The 19,956-nt window shown below is 41.2% G+C and overlaps 2 protein-coding genes across 4 annotated transcripts; one reads left to right on the top strand and one right to left on the bottom strand.

Annotated features, from left to right (window-relative positions):
* Window positions 1–6,923: 6,923 nt before the first annotated feature.
* Window positions 6,924–17,376, bottom strand: saal1 (serum amyloid A-like 1). 3 transcript variants are annotated; one of them, XM_088997171.1, is made up of 13 exons: window positions 17,256–17,376; window positions 16,085–16,284; window positions 15,836–15,934; window positions 15,273–15,356; window positions 15,077–15,156; window positions 14,935–14,994; window positions 14,739–14,857; window positions 13,142–13,304; window positions 11,619–11,701; window positions 11,324–11,509; window positions 9,005–9,159; window positions 8,806–8,898; window positions 6,924–7,641 (listed from the first exon to the last, which is right to left on the bottom strand). In XM_088997171.1, exons 3-13 carry the CDS (start codon window positions 15,932–15,934, stop codon window positions 7,564–7,566), a joined length of 1,200 nt encoding a protein of 399 aa, XP_088853297.1. In that variant the 5' UTR covers window positions 16,085–16,284; window positions 17,256–17,376; the 3' UTR covers window positions 6,924–7,563. The 3 variants fall into 3 exon arrangements, with proteins under 3 accessions (XP_088853297.1, XP_088853296.1, XP_088853295.1); XM_088997170.1 differs by having other exon boundaries at window positions 17,226–17,334; XM_088997169.1 differs by lacking the exon at window positions 17,256–17,376 and adding an exon at window positions 16,627–16,842.
* A 66-nt stretch (window positions 17,377–17,442) lies between these two features.
* On the top strand, window positions 17,443–19,844 carry LOC148897871 (heat shock 70 kDa protein 1). The gene is made up of 2 exons (XM_088996404.1): window positions 17,443–17,575; window positions 17,774–19,844. The coding sequence occupies exon 2, from the start codon at window positions 17,803–17,805 to the stop codon at window positions 19,720–19,722; it is 1,920 nt and encodes a 639-aa protein (XP_088852530.1). The 5' UTR covers window positions 17,443–17,575; window positions 17,774–17,802; the 3' UTR covers window positions 19,723–19,844.
* The last annotated feature ends 112 nt before the right edge of the window (window positions 19,845–19,956 follow it).

Here is a 19,956-nt window from a genome sequence, read left to right as displayed (position 1 = left end):
AAGGCAATCAGTGAAAGGGGGTAATTAAAATGAGTGCAAGACTTACAAGATACTTAAAGGACAACCGACACCATTTTTTGTTTCCTAACTGACATCAGAAAAACGTTTTATAGCATCTAAAATACCCAAAACATGCAGGCTGATATTTTTAGTCAAATGCAAAACACCAATAAAAATGAGTTAGTGTCCCAAAACTACTTCAAAATGACCCCAGAGATGCCGAGGTTCAGAAGGTCCCGCCCCCTTGTTCGTGGCGTCACGTGACGACACATCACTCATTGAGGCAGCTCCGTTTATGAAAAAAGTTAATGTGCCAAGGTAAAGTTCGTATGCCAAGGTAAAATTTTCATAAGTGTAACGTTCGTAAACCGAAAAGTTCGTAAGCCAAGGGGTTCGTAAACCGATGTATCACTGTATTTCAAACACACATCTACAGTATACCGGCTCACATTATTGTTGACCACAGTCCCCCCGCCATGCCACACTTTAAGCATTCAACCCATTAAGCGTCATATCTGCAATAAGTGCTGATCTGGGTTCAGCTTCAGATGGCAGGAAGTTGGCCTCACCGCTTCATCAATTCTGGAAATCACTTGCCCATGTCACGGGTGTCACAGGCCAAAACCACCTGAGCTAGGCAGCATATGAATCAGCCACATGTACCACCGCACCACACATCACAACAACAGGCCATTACATTCGTCATCTCCTCTTCCTCATCACCAGTCAGTGAGAGTGGCTGTGTTGTTTGTGTTGACAACCGACGGCCCCGGACGAGTTGTGTCCATAATTTGTAAAATCACTTCGAATGACTATTGAGCGTATTTTACAAAGATTCCACCGCATATAGCTAGATTTTACGTTTTAAGACTTGCGCTGAATATTCAGGAAGTCTCTTTCATGTTTACCCCCCCCCCCCCCCCAGAGGACAAAAACAGTCGGCTGCCATTTTGTTGTGACAAGAATGGGCTCGTTCGCGAACGACACATCACTCATTGAGGCAGCTCCGCGTACGAAAAAAGTTCATATGCCAAGGTAAAGTTCGTAAGCCAACGTAAAATTTTCATAAATGTAACGTTCGTAAACCGAAAAGTTCGTAAGCCAAGGGGTTCGTAAACCGAGGTACTGTATCACTGTACCGCAAAAACACAGAAGTGCAGGTGTCTGGGCAAGATCAAGCTGGATGCAGATCTGTTTAAAAACACATTTTCCGACATCTTGTGGCAAAGCTTCTTTGTCGGCCATTTTGACAAGGAGCAGGCGTCATTTATTTGTGCTTCTTTGTGATCCCGTATGTTGCTTTAATGATGTGCTCTTGCTTGTGTTAACCTGACACCGACTGACAGTTGCTTTAAGGCCCAGACTCCAGCTAATGAATGAGGAGGCGAACTTCAAGGATAGAATAGAATTAAATCGGCGGTGTATGAATACATTAGTCTTTGTGGACGAGGAAGGTCGGAGCTTTTGTGCTCAATATATGTGTGCGGACGATTTATGATCTATCTTGAAAACAAGAGCCTGGTATTGATATTTTACTTCCTGATCAGCTACTTGTGCCTCTTCAGTCACAAAATGAGAGGGTACTTCATCCATTCACGCATCTCATTTATGACACACAGCCAACTCGCGACAGAAAAGAGCTGCCTCATGAGCCGCATAATCCCATCGTCACGGCTACCCCGACATATGAAAAAAATTGATGTTTTTGGGAGAGATTAGAATGACTTCCTCCTCTGGGATGTCGTGTCACAGGTGTGTCTGAGTGTGAGACTGTCCCAGTTCTGTTCACTTTAATCAGGGAGGATTTAGACTTGTGTCTGAACATCAATCCACAGGAGATTTGTATGGCTAATCACGCTTAAGGCGCTGCCAACATATTCATGGCAAATTGAAATCTCACTACGGGTGACTGGACACTGTAAAGCTCTATAATACACCAATTCAAAGATTGCAGCAGAGATTTCAATTTCAATTGAATCGGAAAAAATACAAATCATCGGTAGTTTATTTACATTGAAATCAAAATTTCTTATAGTTCAACTGTTTAGTTTTATTTTGTTAAACACATCTCTCTATTTACACTTCTACATGTGTCCTTATTAGCCAATAGGATGCCAGGATGGTGCTCAATAATAGGCAATGGCCTCTGCAAGTATGTTGCGTTAATGAAACTCGGAGAAACGAGTAGCAAACCAGACTGTATCTTTGCTCTTCATTCATTCATCTTCCGTACTGCTTATTATTCAGGCGGTAGACAGGGCACATCCTGAATCAGTTTTCAGACAATCGCACTTTGGGAGAATTTGTAGCATTCAATCGGCCTTTTGGAATGGAGAAGGAAACCGGAGGACTCGCGTAAAACCCACACAGGGAGGCCAGAGTGGGGATTGAACCCACAACTTCTGCACCGTGATGTTGATGTGCTAATTTGACTACTGGGCCACTATATATTTTTTGCTTTCACAAGGAGCATTTGAGAAATTTAAAAAAGGGGGCCAGTTGCCCCCCTTATGTCTGAAAAGGGGGCCAAATTCTAAACCTGATGGGGCCCAATTTAACTAGAATGCCGAAATATACAAAACTGTGAAACCAAAATACATTCATTGGAGCATATTTCTAAATTGCAAATGAAATATATCTAATATATTAACAACTTTAATTCAAGTCAAAGAATTTATTCATACATAAAATAAACAACCATTTTCTCTTTTCTTTTTATTTCCTGCAACTATCAATCCTGTGCTATTTTGATATTTGACCGTATTAAAGAGAAGACAAATAGAACAGCACAATATTCTTACTAGTTTCTACTTAAACACACTGAAAATTTACAATGTGCTGCAACAGCTCTGAAATCATTTCCATTAGCCATTAAATTCGAATCATTAACAGCAGTTTGCTGCTATGAATACTCATTACTCTCCGCAGATCGGTTTAATTGTTTCATAAAAAACGAGAATATGTTTGTTTGCTGCAAGTTTTAAATGTCTTTTAGAGTTTTACTCATGTTCTAACGCTTTATATTGCAACCATACACCATGTTTGATGGAAATACTACAATGCACCATGGGTAAACACCCCTTTCGGCCATTTCTGGCACTTCACAGAAAAGCTCGAGATATCCTCTACAATGACTTTGGAACGCACCAAAACAAATGCAAGAGGATTGGAGCTCGAGATCGGTAAGCCAAGATGGCAGATAACGAAAGTTAAAATCTCTGAAGGAAAATCAAACAGCTTTCAATTGCTGTTCAACTAAATTTGTCTCTTTAGCTATTGTCGCATAAGTATGTCATATGTGGCGCAGATCATGTAGCAATATGCGCTAATCGTAATAGACCTGTGCTGGTGCTGGTGCACTGAAGTTACAAAGTTGCGCCAGTGGCTGTCAAAATGCGTCAATGGCGCGGCCTCGATGCATCCCTGCTTTCATATATTGACATTGGCATTGACAGTATTGACATTTCTTTTGTAACAAGTGGGAATATCTTTTCCTGTTGAGACAGGTCGTAACTTGAAAATTTCATATGAAGAAATGTTTGTAACTAGAACACATGTTCAGTTTCAGATATCATAAATCGGGAGATTTTCGTACCCGCGACTGTGGTGCGTGTTAAAATAATGTGAGTGTGACAAAGGTGTGAATCAGAAGTAAATATAACACAAAAATGAATTTCATTGTTTATTTACATATACCAGTGTTTGAAACAACGTCTGCCCGGAGGCCCGGGGCGTACAACTTTTACGTCTGGTGTACAACATTCAAAACATCTCGGCGCGGGTGGCCAACAACTTCTTCAAGAAAAAAAAAAAAAGATTATTTTGAAATCAAACGTTTGTTTTATTCAATAAAGCAAAAGCTACAAGTAAACCGCTACAAGCCACGTGGACTCCTCTTTCTAAGCGCCTTTCAAAACTCTCAAGTACACTTTACAGTTACGGTATAGTCCAAGACATGGCTTTTAGCAGACAACGCAACGCAACCATTGCATTGTGCACAATGACGACAAACGACAACTGGAGCAAAATCTTCAGCAAGGGATATTTACCATAAATTAAGCAAGGGAGCATTTGTGGTAGGTACTTCGTTAATTAAAAAAAAAATCCTTTATACTTTGCAACAATGTTTTTTTTTTTCAATTAGTCATCTTATTGTGTTTCAAGTTGTGAAAAATGGGGCAGGCAACTTTATGGCCGGGCAGGCGACTTTTCAGAGTGGTCTGCCCTGGTGTCCGCTAAGTTTTCGTCATGAGTTTCAGACACTGCATATACATTCAATTCGTATAAAAATGTATTTTGTTTTTTACATTTTCTTTTGTTTCACCTTACAAATGAACTGTCTGTACTGTGTCAATAGTTGCATGATAAAATTACTTTTGCAAAGTATGCCAATCACACTTTCACAGGGAACTCTCATGGTCCTCTGGATATTTCCGTGAATGGAATTCTGCCCTTTTAATGCAAACTCGACTCTTGTTTGAACAACAACAATTGACGAGAAGAGTGAAAGGTCTGCTAATGTGCACGTCCTCCCGTCCCTTTAATCAGCTCCAATTCTTTCATTGCACAGCAAACAGCGGCGTGTGCTACTTGATGACATGCATCATGTATACAACAGAGGCAGAAACACCTGCCACCTTCACACGCACCCACAAGACTGGCAGCAACTACAAATGTTATCAAAGGTTTCTGTAAATGAGGCAACATTGGATTTTATTTTATTTTTCAAACCCAAGTATCAAAAAGAATATTCCTGTTATGAGTCACTGTGACGTATGACATGCACGTAGCTTGAAACGTAGACATCACACAAAGAAAATCTTAAAATAGAACCCATTTCACTGAAATGTCAGGACGTGTCACAGAACAGCGTGGGTGGCGGTGAAAAGTGAAAAGCTAATAACTGACATCAGAGATCAGCATCAGATGGACAGCCTCATGCGGGATCACCACATTGACGTTGTGAGCGCAGCGTCGGATCATATCACACGACGCCCAAGACTGGCAGTTCGGCGATCAAGTTTGGCAGGGCGGCGGCAATCATCTACGCTTCATCCTTATCAGGTTGACGTGACTCGCCCGGTAGGGCTGCCGAAGGCCCAAGCGCTCACTAGAGTGCAGATCACGGGCCGCGGGCCGTCTTTAAAGGCCATGCACATTTCTGTCTGAATCATTCTTTGCTACACAAACAGAACGTGACTGAGGTCCTGGTCATCGATGCGCATCATAAACCTCGTTCAGGTATCGCCCGTATGAAGGCTGAACTGGATTTAAAAGGTTTGGTTCCAATGAGGTGATCGGTGTCCATGCTTACATGCTCATCATCTCCAGATTTCAATTAAAAAGAGTGTTCTACATATCAATCCAAGCTTTAATTAAAAAGCTGCTATATTCACCGTTCCCCTCATAAGCGCGCCAGTAACACGTAGGATGGTCTGTTCTTTGCCGTGCGTGGACGGTTTGGTGCATTTGGAAAGCAAATGAGCTCATTGTTGCCAACCAGGAGCCTTTCATCTTCTGTTATTGTCCTTACTGAGTGAGTGACTGTCACCCTCCGGTAAACACTTGATGTTGCCATCAGCATTCGCACCATTACTCATACGCTTGGAGAGATGACTCAGTACCAGTTCACTGAGGTTCATCTCACATATGAAGAAATAAAAGAAAGAATGGGACCAAAAAAGGCCGTCGTATTTTGTTGTTCAATTAGACGTCCTCATATTTTATTACGTTAAGTTTTTCCAGACATGTTGAACTGATACTGATCTGCATGTGTCAAACAGCAATGTCTTCATTAGATACAGTTACAAAAAGCAATACCGGATTTGAAGTGACATTGCCAGAGGTCCTCATTTAATCCGTTCCATAAATATAATTGTGCTCCTCACTTGAACCAGAGCTAAATACGATAATCAAAGTATCGGGAAACTACATTATAATAAATCCACACCCACAAGCACCGACCTTTGACAGGTGAAAGGTCGGTGCTGTTGGACAATCTGTGGCTGGATGGATGGACTTGAGAAGCCAGCAATGAGAAGAAAGGAGCATCAGCGCAGAGCGACAATGCATATGTGGAACTGTCGCGGCTTGGAATTGAGGCGGATTTAATGTACGTGGGACAGGAGATGTGAGACAATCGCTTTTCGTCAACGGATGCTACAGCTTCGTGTTTGCATTCAAAACTTAGCTCATAGCAGACGTGCACATTTCACCATGATGTCCCTGAACCACTGATGAAAAGGACGCTTTGATCCACTCCTCTTTCATCTAGAACTGCTTCATGCAACAAAGAGGGTGAAGAAAGTGGCTAAGATTGAATGACTGTCTGAGTCTTTTGCGTTGTGTCATATTATTTGTCATTGAGTTTTTTGTTGTTTTGACTTCAAGATGGCGCCGCGAGAATGGCTGCCTTTACAGCAGCTCTTGTATAGGGTGATCCAAAAAAATGCGTACTCATGAAAATTTCAATTGAGGCTTTGATTAAAAAGCTATTTATTTCAAATTACAACCACACATTATTCAGTTTATGAAAGACCATTCAACAGAGTTTCTGCTATTTCTGTCAATTGTTAGTCAATTTATGGCCCAAGATGTCTTCCAAATGTCCACCATTTCGTTGCAAGCAAACATGTACTCGTCTGCCAAAGTTGTCAATCAATTTTACACACTCCTTTTTTGGGAGAAAACATTGCTGCAGTGAGGGACTTCATAAGAGTGACCCAAAAAGATGTAACCCACTGAGTCCCTCACTGCAGCAATGTTTTCTCCCGAAAGAGGACTGTGTAAAAGTTGGGAAAGCCATAAATGGACTAAAAATTGAGAGAAATAGCTGAATAGTCTTCCATAAACTTAATAATGTGTGGTTGTAATTTGAAATAAATGGCTTTTTAATCAAAGCCACAATTGAAATTTTCATGTGTGCGCATCTTTTTGGGTCACCGTGTATTTTGATTTTCTATTTCTTTCTTTCCTTTCCGCTTACTTTCATCACTTTGCTGATGTGAAATGTACATTTATTTACTGTGAGACTAATAAAGGCTAAGCCAATCCAATCCAATGAGAAAAATGATACATTCGTATCGTGTCCGTCAAGACTCAGTACAGTATTTGTTTTGGAAGGCAGAATCTTTGGTAATTCTTTATGAGCAGATATTCCTGATTTTATTTTTCCCCACTAATATTTCATTTGAGGCCTTCATAAGGCTGCTATGCTAAAGTGAGTCTTTCATCTAATTTGGTTCAGGGTCAGTCCTCATTCTGACAAACACCTTGACAAATACACGAAGCAAAACTTTACGGAAAAGAAAATATCTTTAATGAGAAAAATAAAATTAATATAAAAATAACCTTCACAGAATGATAAAACTGGGAGGGGAATACAGGGAATAATATTGTCTGTTTACCAACAATAAGGGACTGTCTTGGATGAATGAATGACGGTCTCTAGTGTAAAGGCAAATATTGGGACTAGGGCAAGTCCGCAGGCAAAATGGCTTCTCGAAAAACCATGTGAAACTGTCCAAGCCAAGAAAGGGGTGGGCACTGACCTGCGGCGGAGCATCAGACAGGAAACTGTTTCCTCACCCTGTCAGCCCACTCAGGATCCGTTTGGGACAATATGAGCAGCAGGTGCTCAAACTATGAGATGCGGGGGTGGAAAAAAATTAATTGCTGGGTTAATTTTCCACATGAGCTGCTTGCTTGTGGCATCTGACACAAACAACAAAATTATTGAAGCCAACTTTATGTTTACCTGGTGCAAAAATACATTTACAACATATTACACAGAGATGAATGATAACTTGGTAGCCGTGTTGATTATGCTTAGGATTTTTATTTATAATAATAAGAATAATACATGACATGTATAAGCGCCTTTCAAAACTCTTAAGGTCACTTTAGTCATGGCATAAGTTATCTGTGGGTGAGCAGCGGCAGCCACATGCGCCAGCGTTCACTCAACCTGGAAGTAATGCATATAGATAGAAAGATAGGTAGCGAACTAATAGATAGCTAGCTAGCTAGATTCGATGAAGGTCGCCGGCTCTTAACTCATTCACTGCCAGACGTGCACAAATGTGTCCACGCCAGTGCTAGAGTTTTTGTCATTGTCACTGGAATTCCAGGACCCACAGAATATTGAGTTTTAGGACAACATAAGGATAGGATATCATTTTAGGACGTTCAATGCAGCGGAAGAAACGTTCGACTCTCTTCTTTCATCAGAAAAAAAGGAGTCCATTCCTAAATTATATGGTTCTGGAGTTATATGAGCTTGAAATGAGGGCGGCTGTCCAAAATACAATGCAATACATACATATTGGTTTATATCACGCTTTAACAACAGCTGACGCTGGAACTACTACTACTACTACTACTACTACTACTAATAATAATAATAATAATAATAATAATAATAATAATAATAATTTTATTTCTAAGCGCCTTTCAAAATGCTCAAGGACACTTTACAGTCACGGGATAAAAACTTTTTTTTTCTGCGGGTGAGCTAACATGGAAAAAAGGGAAATGCTGCCCTCTTGTGCAAGGGAAAAAAATATTGCCAGAGGCTATGGCCAGTGCATTATCGGCACCCAAACAAGAAAAAAAAAACAAAAACCGAACACATTTGGGAATGGTACTCTACGTCATATTTTCAATTCCTGAATACATTTGTGAATGGCAGTGAATGAGTTAAAGCTTTTAATGTGGCTTTTCACAGCTTATAAAGCAAACATCGCCCTCTATGTAGTGCTGTTGACAACTTTATTTCTGAAAACTTGGATGGGAAGATAAACTCACTGATGTCTGATAGTTGGGAAGTAGACTTTCAAAAGCTGTGACGTAATTTTTCTCTGTCAGGTAACCTCTCTTTACCAAGGCTGCGACTGTGTCCTGCAAACCCAGAAAAAAGTATTTATTCAGCTTTTCTTTGTCAGTCTCCACTTCGGTATGCTATACAATACTCTGCGAAGCCTTACTGTCAACGTTTGAGCTTTACCTTGGACGTTTGACAACATATGTCCGACAGAAATTCACTTGTGATTTCAGATAAAGCTTGGAGCTGCTCATCTTGTACATCGTCCTTACTGGTTGACTGTTTGTGTTCACTCTGGTACTGGATCAGCCGCAAAATAGTCCCAACAAGAGATAAACCTTCAAGAAAAAGGAAAAAAAATGATGACATCATATTCAGGGCTGGGGATTGTCTCAAAATGGTGGCCTTTTGCATTTCATCTACTCTGTACGTGCAGCCATTATATTAGGTTATTGATAGAATTGGTACTTGAATTGGAATCGGATCCAAGAATGAAACCATTCTCACTGTATTTGTCACTGCACACGACAGCTGCTTGTTTACTTTCAAGCTTGGCTTGCAGCAGACGCGCGTGACGCCATGCACGCTGTGAACATGACGTCTACAAGCCGCTGGTTCAAGGAGACTTTGATTCTCTCCCTCTTTCATCTAAAAGCGCTTCAAACGAGGCATATGGTGGAATGGTCGTTACGATTGAATGACTGTCAATGTTTTATGCTACGTGTTCTGTTGAATTATTATTTTGTGTGAAATGTTCTCTCAAGTTGCAGTTGTTGTAAAATCGCTGTAAACATTAAAAAAGTTGTTCCAGGGCCCTGATATGTGATTGTGAAAATTATTGACAGTGGTGTTTTAAAACAACCCGCAACCGGGGTTATGATTCAAACACTTGAATCACGTTATCTTTCCCAATAAAATTAACGAAAATGTTATTAATCTAATATAGTCTCCAAAAAAAACACATCAAGTATTTTTAATGTCTTTTTAAGTTTAAAAAGCACTTTATAATACTGTGGTTGATTAATAAATAAAGAAAAAGCTATAACTTAATTAAATGTAACTCATTCAGTGCCATGTACACAGAGCGTCATTCCTGAATTTGTTTGGCTTTTGTTTTTTCATGCTTGGGTGACGATAATGTGCTGGCCATGGCCTCTGGCAATGTTGTTTATTTTCCACAGGGGGGCAGCATTTCCCTTTTTTCCATGTTAGCGTTTTGTTCCAGCTTCAGCTGTTGTTCGAGCGCTATAAAACTGATATGTATGTATTGCACTGTATTTTGAACACCTGCCCTCATTTCAAACTCATATAACGCCAGACCCATATAACTTGGGAATTGACTTTTTTTTCTGATGAAAGAATAGAGTCCAATGTTACTAACGCTGTATTGAATGTTTATGTAGTCCTAAAACTCAATGTTCTGTGGGTCCTGGAATTCAAGTGACATTGACAAAAAAACCTGGCACTATAGTGGACACATTTTTGCACGTCTGGCAGTGAATGAGTTAATGACATCTTGGCTAATATTAGCAGCTTTTCCCAACCGCTAAATAAGATTGCACATGAAAATTATAAGATTGTCTATCCATGTTGCTACACCATTTGTGTTGCTTCACGTGAAAACAATACAGATCCACGCTCGCTTTCATAATCATGAAGCTCATTTAAAATGCATGTTTCAAAGCAGTGTCTGTAAATATATAAGGTAGATGGTGAACACCGAGAAAGAGGGTTGAGGGATGGGTTAAATTTCCACTGGGAAGTTAAAAAAAGAGAATAACATTTTCATCCTTCAGTCTGCAGATAGGTGGTTTGGGACCCCCCCCCCCCCCCTTTTTAAGAAGCACCTGAACATGGAGGCTGACATTAAGTGTTTGCCCGACACATGCAAATATGCACTTGAATTTAAATGTTATTAATACAAATACCACTTAAGTGACTGATAGAGAATAGACATAATAGAAGTTATCCTATTTAAAAGTATCATGCTTTTGTATGCTTAGTTGGCTGAACACAAGGCCCACAATGGAAGCACATCTGGGGTCAATCTGAAGTGAACAGACACAGCCTGTTAAACTGTCATCTTCATGTAGGAGATCTCGCCTTGGACTAATTTATGACTTGGTAAACTCCTTCACAGGAAGAGCTCAATCGCCAGATTACAAATCTATCAGTTCATGGAAAGGACAACCCATGAAAATGTCTCTGTTTTGTTGGTTTATGGATGTTGGTGCTTTACCATGGGACGTCCAGGGGCGTGGTATTCAAATCAAAAAGACTGTTTTAATAATGTGTCACTTAAATTTGCATATACTGTCAATAAATAGCTTGGCAGAGGACTGCAAAAGTTGGGCATCGGTCATGAATGTATATGTCCCCTTCCGGCAGGAAAAGACAAACTTCCTGTGTTCGATCCTTTGTTCAGTGTCCGAACAAACATCTTTGACAGTGACATACTGCTTGCGGGTTTCATCAACGGTTGCATGGACGAATTACACTTACTTATGTCATCCTTGCTGTCCCACTGCTCATGGAATCTGTAGAGCGCTTGTAAAACAGAAAAGGCCTGCACCAAAGAACCTTTCTGCTCCTGCAGAACAACTCCAAGATCATTCGGCTGGCAGAGGTCATCGCAGACAACCTCACACACAAAATTCCATACAGCTTTTCCTGGTCCTTCGCTGGAAGCTGATGAACCAATTGGGACATTTTTTTTTCTCGATTACTGTTCAAATGAGCACATTACACGCGAACAGCAGAAGGCGAAATACATCATAACTGTGTTTCTCATACTTACCAAACATTTCAATGCCTTCTTTTACGGTAGTTAAGAGCTGCAGGATATGAAGGTAAACCTCTAAACCATTTGGACTCTCTGCTCTGTGAAAATGAATATACAGTAAAGTCTCGTTATATCGATATCGGATATATCGATAGTCCCGGTTATATCGATACTATTTCTATGCACGCACGGAGAAAATTACATGCAAACAGGGTCGGATATATCGATAGTCCCGGTTATATCGATATTTTTTCGGAATCCCTTGAATATCGATATAACGAGACTTTACTGTATTTGATTGTAAGGACAAAGAATAACAATGTGCAAAACAGTTCCTGGAAAAACCCCGGGATCAGAAGAAAGCCAAAAAATGAGGTAGTTGACTAGTGAACCTGCAGATGCAGGGATGCATCTGGGAAATTAAAAAAGGGGGCCAGTAGGCCCCCTTGTGTCTGAAAAGGGTGCCAAATTCTAAAATGGATGGGCCCAATTTAACTCGAATGGCGAATTATACAGAACTGATTGAAATAAACGAAAATACATTTATTGGAGCATTATATTTCTAAAATGTAAATGAAAAAAAAAAAACGAGATTTGACTAAAATCTATTGTTTTTAATATATCAACAAACAATTTGAATTCAAGTCAAAAAATGTATTCATACATAAAATAAACAAATATTTTCTATTTTCTTTAGTTACTGTACAATCAATCCTGTGCAATTTTGATATTCGATTGTATTACAGAGAAGACAAAGAGAACAGACTTAGCACAATATTTCTTATTTGTGTCTATTTAAACTAATTTATTTGCTTTGAAGATTTCCCATGTGCTGCAACAGCTCTGAAATCATTCCCATTATCCACTAAATTTGAATCATTAACAGCAGTTTGCTGCAATGAATGGTCACTACCCTCTGCAGACTTATTCAATTGTTTATTAAAAAACGAGAATAGGTTTGTTTGCTGCCTATTTTAATGTATTTTAGAGTTTAGCTCCTGTTCTCACGCTCCGCCATGTTCGATGTAAATAATGGCAGAAGTTAAACCCTCTGAAGAAAAATGAAGTTTTCAATTGCTGTTTAACTAAATTTGTTTCTTTAGTTATTGTAACCAAAGTATGTCATGTGGCACGGATCATGTAGAAGTATGCGCTAATCGTAATAGACTTGCGCAGTAGAGTTACAAAGTTGCGCGAGTGGCGGTCAAAATGTGTCAATGGCGCAAGGGCGTGGCCCAGATGCATCCCTGAACCTGTATCCAAAATTCTAATTTAACCAAATGTGAATAATCATGGATGTATTGCACTGGGCTAAGACTAATGGAGACTCATGGAGAGCAGTATTTCTCATGTTTTGCCCAACAACACCATCAATGACATAGTTAAATCAATACATAAGAGAGTATCAGTCACTATGTATTATTAATAATGTGAAAGCTCATCGAGGAGGTGTTCCAGATGCTGTGGCCATTAAATCTAAATGACAATAATGCGAAGCGCTACCCACATTTATTACACCTCAAGATGGAGACTCATACCTAAGCTGCTGGGCAGCCTCAAGAAGGCATGGGGCTAAATCCAGACAGCTGTCACGAGCATCGCCCTCCTCACTAGGCCGAGCTGTGATCCAACCTTTCATCAGCTCTTCATCAAGGTCAAACAGCTTGTCAACGAGCTCGCCGACTTTTTCAAGCAGGTCCGCTGCAATAACAGCAACACTAATGTCAACAATCAATGTTACAATGCAGACAAGCAGTTGCTGACAAGGGGAAAACATTGTGTAATTACATTGCTTTTTAATCAAAAACATAGTCTTACTCTTTATGTACGCATTAGTGTACACATACACCACCAAAAACATGGCATCAACTTCTAAAATAATCCATGTCGTTACTGTCTTGTATTTTAGTTTATTTATTTTAGTTTGTGACTTTCATGAAATGATTTGTACTGGTATTGTACCACCACTATGGCTGTTGGTCATTTAATTTGGTTCAGTGAAGTGAATGTCATCTTTCACAATCCAGATGTTAATACAGTAACCCCTTGCTACTTTGCGGTTCGATTATTGTGTCGCTTGATGCATCGCAGAATTTTTTCGAACCTAAACAAAAGAAAGGCCACAAACGGCAACGAAAGTCAATACAGTACTGTAAAACAACAGTGGGTCACAGAGAGTAGCATATAGCATTCATTAGATTTACTGTTGCTATTTTTTTATATATTCATCCATTTGGAGGCATGACTGTGCTGTAAATGCACAAAAGCGAACATTAGTGCAGTAACCAAAAACATCGGTTTCATTTGGCCACACCTGATAATAAGTGGACGATTAATGTAAACAAAATGTTCATCACTTTGCTTACTGTACATTAATCGTCTTGACTTTCTTTACAGTCATGTGATGCCGCGCTGTCAATTCAGGTTTTTCTTTTTCCATTTGTTTTCGTGCTGACTTGGGCCATAGCTGATTGGCCGAAAGACGACACTATTGAAGTAAAATTACACATCAAACTGAGGGAAGACGAAAGTTATGCTGCTGTTGCACGCCATTACAGCGTCAATAAAGCTACGATGCGTTATATCAATAAAGACGACTAGTTTACCTGTATATTATAATAATATATACTGTATGTTGATTGTAGATTGTTTACTTTATTGCTTTATTGTTTTGGACTGTACTAAAACATTTACTGTACTTCTTTTAGGTCCTGTACTGTCTTCCACTAAATTTGGCCTTATAAATATTTTTTTTGTACTCATACACATTTAAATTTACCAATAGATGTAGGGTTCGCTACATCGCGGTTTTTCGGCTCTCGAGGATGGTCCCGGTCCACATTAATTGCGATAAACAAGGGATTACTGTAACCTGCTTAATAATGTACCACACTGGTAACCTACCCACTACAAAGCAGTTCAGACAATAGATGCTGCATGTACATTTATGTATTTTGGAGACAAGATCTGCACAGAACTACTGTAGTAATCCTTGTAAAGCCAGATTTTAGTTAAGGATCTCAAAATGTTGTACGTTGTAGCTAATACTGTGGCCAGTGAGTACACGTAGCACTGGAGTATATGTATATGTACTGTGTTTGTATATGTATGATATGTGTGAGCCAAGGTAAATACAGTTGGTTGAACTGGACATGACGAAAAGAAGGTTGCCGCGCACAGACGTCTGCTGTTGTCGTATTCGCTCAAGCCAAAGTGAAATGACAGCTTTTTGGGAAATGCAGGTCAGAATCAACCTGCAAATATCACAAGAAAAAAAGGATTTATTTTGCTGAAGGTTGTTTGACTCCTTTTCTGAAGATGCTATTTGCACCTGCTCGTCTCAAGAAGGGTTGGTGGATCCGCATCCCCCAAAAGAAGCAACAGCACGGCCCTGCGGACAAACGCAGACTTGAATTTAAAAAAAAGGATGAATTGCAACTTTGCATTGTCTTTGAACGCAGGCAATCATTTACCCCAAATCTTCATTTTGACTAAGAGTCAAACAAGTCTCTGGAAAGCAAGCAATGTTTCCAAGTATCCCAACGCAAATTTCCTAATGAGGCACAACAAAGGGCTTTAATACATTCTGCAGGCTTATCTGTGATGTTGGAGACTTGAGTTGAAAATGAAAATGTTGCAGAGTCAAACAGGTATAACAGGAGCACTCACTGTCAATCGTGTATTACGTGATTTGGCTATCACTCCAAGAAGGATCTCTGGAGCTTTGAACTCGTCCAGGAAGCCAGCCACGTCCTGCACACAGTAAGCGGGTTAAAAACTTTTCAATATATTACTTCCTGGATACGAGGCTTGATATTCAGAACTGCCAAATGTGGGTGAATTTCCACCGTGAGCATTGATGCCACAACTCGCACTCGCCACTTTGGTGGATCCAACAGACATTTTGAAAGGTGGTTATAAATAAAATGTATTATAATTATTATAATAATAAATAATAACAGCTAACCAACGATCCGTATGGATTGCTCTTTACAAGCAGTTGTGAACGCATAAGGGTAGAGTGTCTGCAAAGTGTTGTTGAGAGTTTTGAAAGCCGCTTGAAATTAAATGTATTATTATTATTACATTTTTATTTTACATTTACATTTTATTATTATTATTATTATTAATACAATGTCCCAACTTAATTGACATTGAGTTTGCATATAGTGCACACAACCAGAATGTAGGTGGTTATTATGGAGAAAAGGAAAATTAGAACAATAAACCACCTTATCCATCGCCATATCCCAAACTCGACAGAGATCTTCTTCCTCGTCATCAGTGAGATGTATCTGACCATCTGACTCCTCTGGGGGTTTTGTGACCATCTGAGGGACACATGACGGTTACACTGTGTGACACAAAACAGCCTAAGGACTTTCAGATTAACAGTGCAGCACTGTATTACATATTCAAGATTAGTTGTTTTCTCAAATTTTAATTCCCGAGACTGCAAATAATGAATTTTGTCTCACAACCTGGATGAGGCGGGACAGTGTGCTGAAAAGCCAGTGCTTGCTGTATACGGTGTCGCCAATAGCATCTGTAACTTCACCGTCATCTGCGTCGGATGTGTCTGGAGGAGGTGATGGGTTACGTTCCGTTTCTGGAGAGAGAGTGCCGCTCGGTGGTGAGCATGTCTCGCCTGCTTCGTCTTCAACAGCATCAAAACTGTCATCTGAAATTAGAAAAAGGATAAAACGTATAATGTGTACAATATGCAAGATTATTATGCTTTACGGCAGATAATACATTGACATTAACGTCGCAAAAAGTATTTTCCTTTTCCTCAATCTGGCAAGTACATTCTGAGTCGTGAAAAGGGAATACGCTAGGTAACAACTTTACCGGTCCAAGATAATATGTAGGCTAATAAGAAGAGCAATGACGGTACAATGTACAGTATAAACATTGAATACCTCTCGATGTCGGCAAATGAATTAGTGCATTTCAATGTACTATACAACTTTAGCGGGCGTCTGATCATTGGCAGAGCAAGTATGTAAAAATATCGTCTCACCCATTGTTAGCGTTTAATTGGTAGGTATAATTAATCGGTAACCATTACGTGCAGCATTGAAAGCACGGGAGATTTCAAAATATTTCCAGATATTTAAAACGTGAGCGCATGCGCAATGTCACAACATCGTTGTCTTCTTCTTTGAGTCTCGAAACACAGTTAAACTCAATACCACTCCTTGAGGACAATTGAGGGATTCTAATAAAATAATTTAAAATTGTCTTTCAGTTTCCTTTCATTGTTTTTCCTCTGTTGTGCTCCTTCCTGATGTATATTTTCGTATTTAAGCATTTAAACAATCACATTTCAGCCAGTATTTGTTAGCCCGGGTTAGAAGTCTACCTGGGCGCCTTCACAATCAGTTCTGCGGTCTTATCACATTAAAATAGTGTTCGACAAGACTGTTGCTTTTTAGCCTGATTTCGAGTTGGCGAGCCAAACGCTCGAGCTCTATGGCGTTAACTATGAGCCTTGAAAACTTTGAAGTGGAATATGGTACATATATGAGATAATAATGAGACAAAGTAAACATAAGGTCACTATAGTTGGTTTTGTTGCTTGATGTCGCTTGAAATGCCACCGCGTTTTAACATACACACATTCTGGAATAATCTCGTTCAGTGAATTACGTCAACAACTCCAAATGATTTCGATCCAGACTGATCTCCGTTCGCCTCGCATTCGCTCCACGATTCCAGAAGGTTCTGAAATAAGTTGACGTCAATGTTTACGAATGTGACCGTATTTTCCTTCACCTCAAGTGCATGCTTACGTTCGAAGTCCACGCCTACTTCTTTTGTTTTGAAGGTCCGAAAAGGAAATGCCTGGAACTATCCAGAATGTAAACTCGCCGGTATAAAAGCGACCGAGAAACAGCAAAGAGTACACGGAGAAAAATTACAGACTCCACAAAGAAGCTAAATCGCAAGATCAGAGCGCTCTTTTGAATGTAAGTTCATTATTTTTCCCCCTTTATAATTCACCCTTGACTCATTCTATTTTATTGAATATGATTTCTGTTGTTGAGATGTGTAACATGTTGAATGTGTTGTCATATTTTACATTTTATTATTTTAACATGTTATTATCGAGGGAAATAAGATTAAAATGTACTAATTGTGTTGCTGTAATGTCGTTTCCCTCACAGACAAACATCTACACTGTCAACCAAACAAAATGGTGTCAGCAAAAGGTATCGCAATCGGTATCGACCTGGGCACCACGTACTCCTGCGTGGGTGTCTTCCAGCACGGCAAAGTGGAGATCATCGCCAACGACCAGGGCAACAGAACCACTCCGAGCTATGTAGCGTTCACCGACACGGAGAGGCTCATCGGTGACGCCGCCAAGAACCAGGTGGCGTTGAACCCGAGCAACACGGTGTTTGACGCCAAGAGACTGATCGGAAGGAGGTTTGACGATGAGGTGGTGCAAGGGGACATGAAGCACTGGCCCTTCAAGGTGGTTGCCGACGCAGGGAAGGCCAAAATCCAAGTGCAGCACAAAGGGGAGGAGAAAGCCTTCTACCCAGAGGAGATCTCCTCCATGGTGCTGGTTAAAATGAAGGAGACGGCCGAAGCCTACCTGGGCCAACGGGTGTCCAACGCAGTGGTCACGGTCCCTGCCTACTTTAACGACTCCCAACGGCAGGCCACCAAAGATGCAGGTGTCATCGCAGGACTCAACATCCTCCGGATCATCAACGAGCCCACGGCAGCGGCCATCGCTTACGGTCTGGATAATGGCCAGTCAGGAGAACGCAACGTCCTAATCTTCGACCTGGGCGGTGGCACTTTCGACGTCTCCATCCTGAACATCGAGGGTGGCATCTTCGAGGTTAAGGCCACCGCCGGGGACACGCATTTGGGCGGAGAGGACTTTGACAACCGCATGGTGGAGCACTTTGTCACTGAGTTCAAGAGGAAGCACAAGAAGGACATTGGCCAGAACAAGAGGGCCTTGAGGAGGCTGCGTACTGCCTGCGAGAGGGCCAAGAGGACGCTGTCCTCCAGCTCTCAAGCCAACGTGGAGATAGACTCCCTCTTTGAGGGCCTAGACTTCTACACCTCCATCACCAGGGCTCGCTTTGAAGAGCTATGCTCCGACCTGTTCAGGGGAACTCTGGAGCCGGTGGAAAAAGCCCTGAGGGACGCCAAGATGGACAAGGGCCAGATCCACGACGTGGTTCTCGTTGGCGGCTCCACGCGGATCCCCAAAATCCAGAAGCTCCTGCGGGACTTTTTCAACGGCAGAGAGCTGAACAAGAGCATCAACCCTGACGAGGCGGTGGCTTACGGCGCAGCCGTCCAAGCCGCCATCCTTACAGGAGACACCTCAGGCAACGTCCAGGACCTGCTGCTGCTCGACGTGGCGCCTCTGTCACTGGGCATCGAGACCGCCGGAGGGGTCATGACGCCACTAATCAAACGCAACACCACCATTCCCGCCAAGCAAACTCAAGTCTTCAGCACCTTCTCGGACAACCAGCCCGGCGTCCTCATCCAGGTCTTGGAGGGCGAGAGGGCCATGACCAAAGACAACAACCTCCTGGGCAAGTTTGAGTTGAGCGGAATCCCGCCGGCTCCACGAGGCGTGCCGCAGATCGAGGTCACCTTTGACGTGGACGCCAACGGCATCTTGAACGTGTCGGCGGTGGACAAAAGCACCGGCAAGGAGAACAAAATCACGATCACTAACGACAAAGGCCGTCTGAGCAAAGAGGACATCGAGAAGATGGTGGACGACGCCCAAAAATACAAAGCCGAAGATGACCTGCAGAGAGGCAAGATTGCTGCCAAGAACGCTTTGGAATCGTACGCCTTCAACGTGAAGAGTAGCGTCCAGGACGAGAAGGTGGCGGCCAAGTTGAGCGAGGAGGATCGCAAGACTCTGATGGACAAGTGTGACCAGACCCTACAGTGGTTGGAGAACAACCAGTTGGCTGACACGGACGAGTTCCAGCACAAGCAGAAGGAGCTGGAACGAGTGTGTCAGCCAATCATCACCAAGTTGTATCAAGGGGCGGCGCCCGCCGGAGGCTGCGGGACACAGGCCAGGGCTGGCACCCACGAGCCCGTCATTGAAGAAGTGGACTGAGCTCCTGTCAGACTGAAAAGACAGTTTGAAAACATACTGTATATCTATATTTAAGACTTTAAAACTCTTCATGTTGTCATGTACCAAATGCATTTTCTAAATAAATTATATTTAAAGGACAACCGACACAATTTTTTTGTTTCCTAACTGGCATCAGAAAAACGTTTTATAGCATTGAAAATACCCAAAACACACAGGCTGATATTTTTAGTCAAATGCAAAACACCAATAAAA

The sequence above is a fragment of the Hippocampus bargibanti genome, linkage group LG05 (assembly GCF_051943395.1).
Source record: "Hippocampus bargibanti isolate YZ-2025 linkage group LG05, ASM5194339v1, whole genome shotgun sequence".
NCBI lineage: Eukaryota > Metazoa > Chordata > Actinopteri > Syngnathiformes > Syngnathidae > Hippocampus > Hippocampus bargibanti.
Note: the sequence above shows the minus strand (reverse complement) of the source record. Positions and strands in the feature narration are given on the sequence as shown.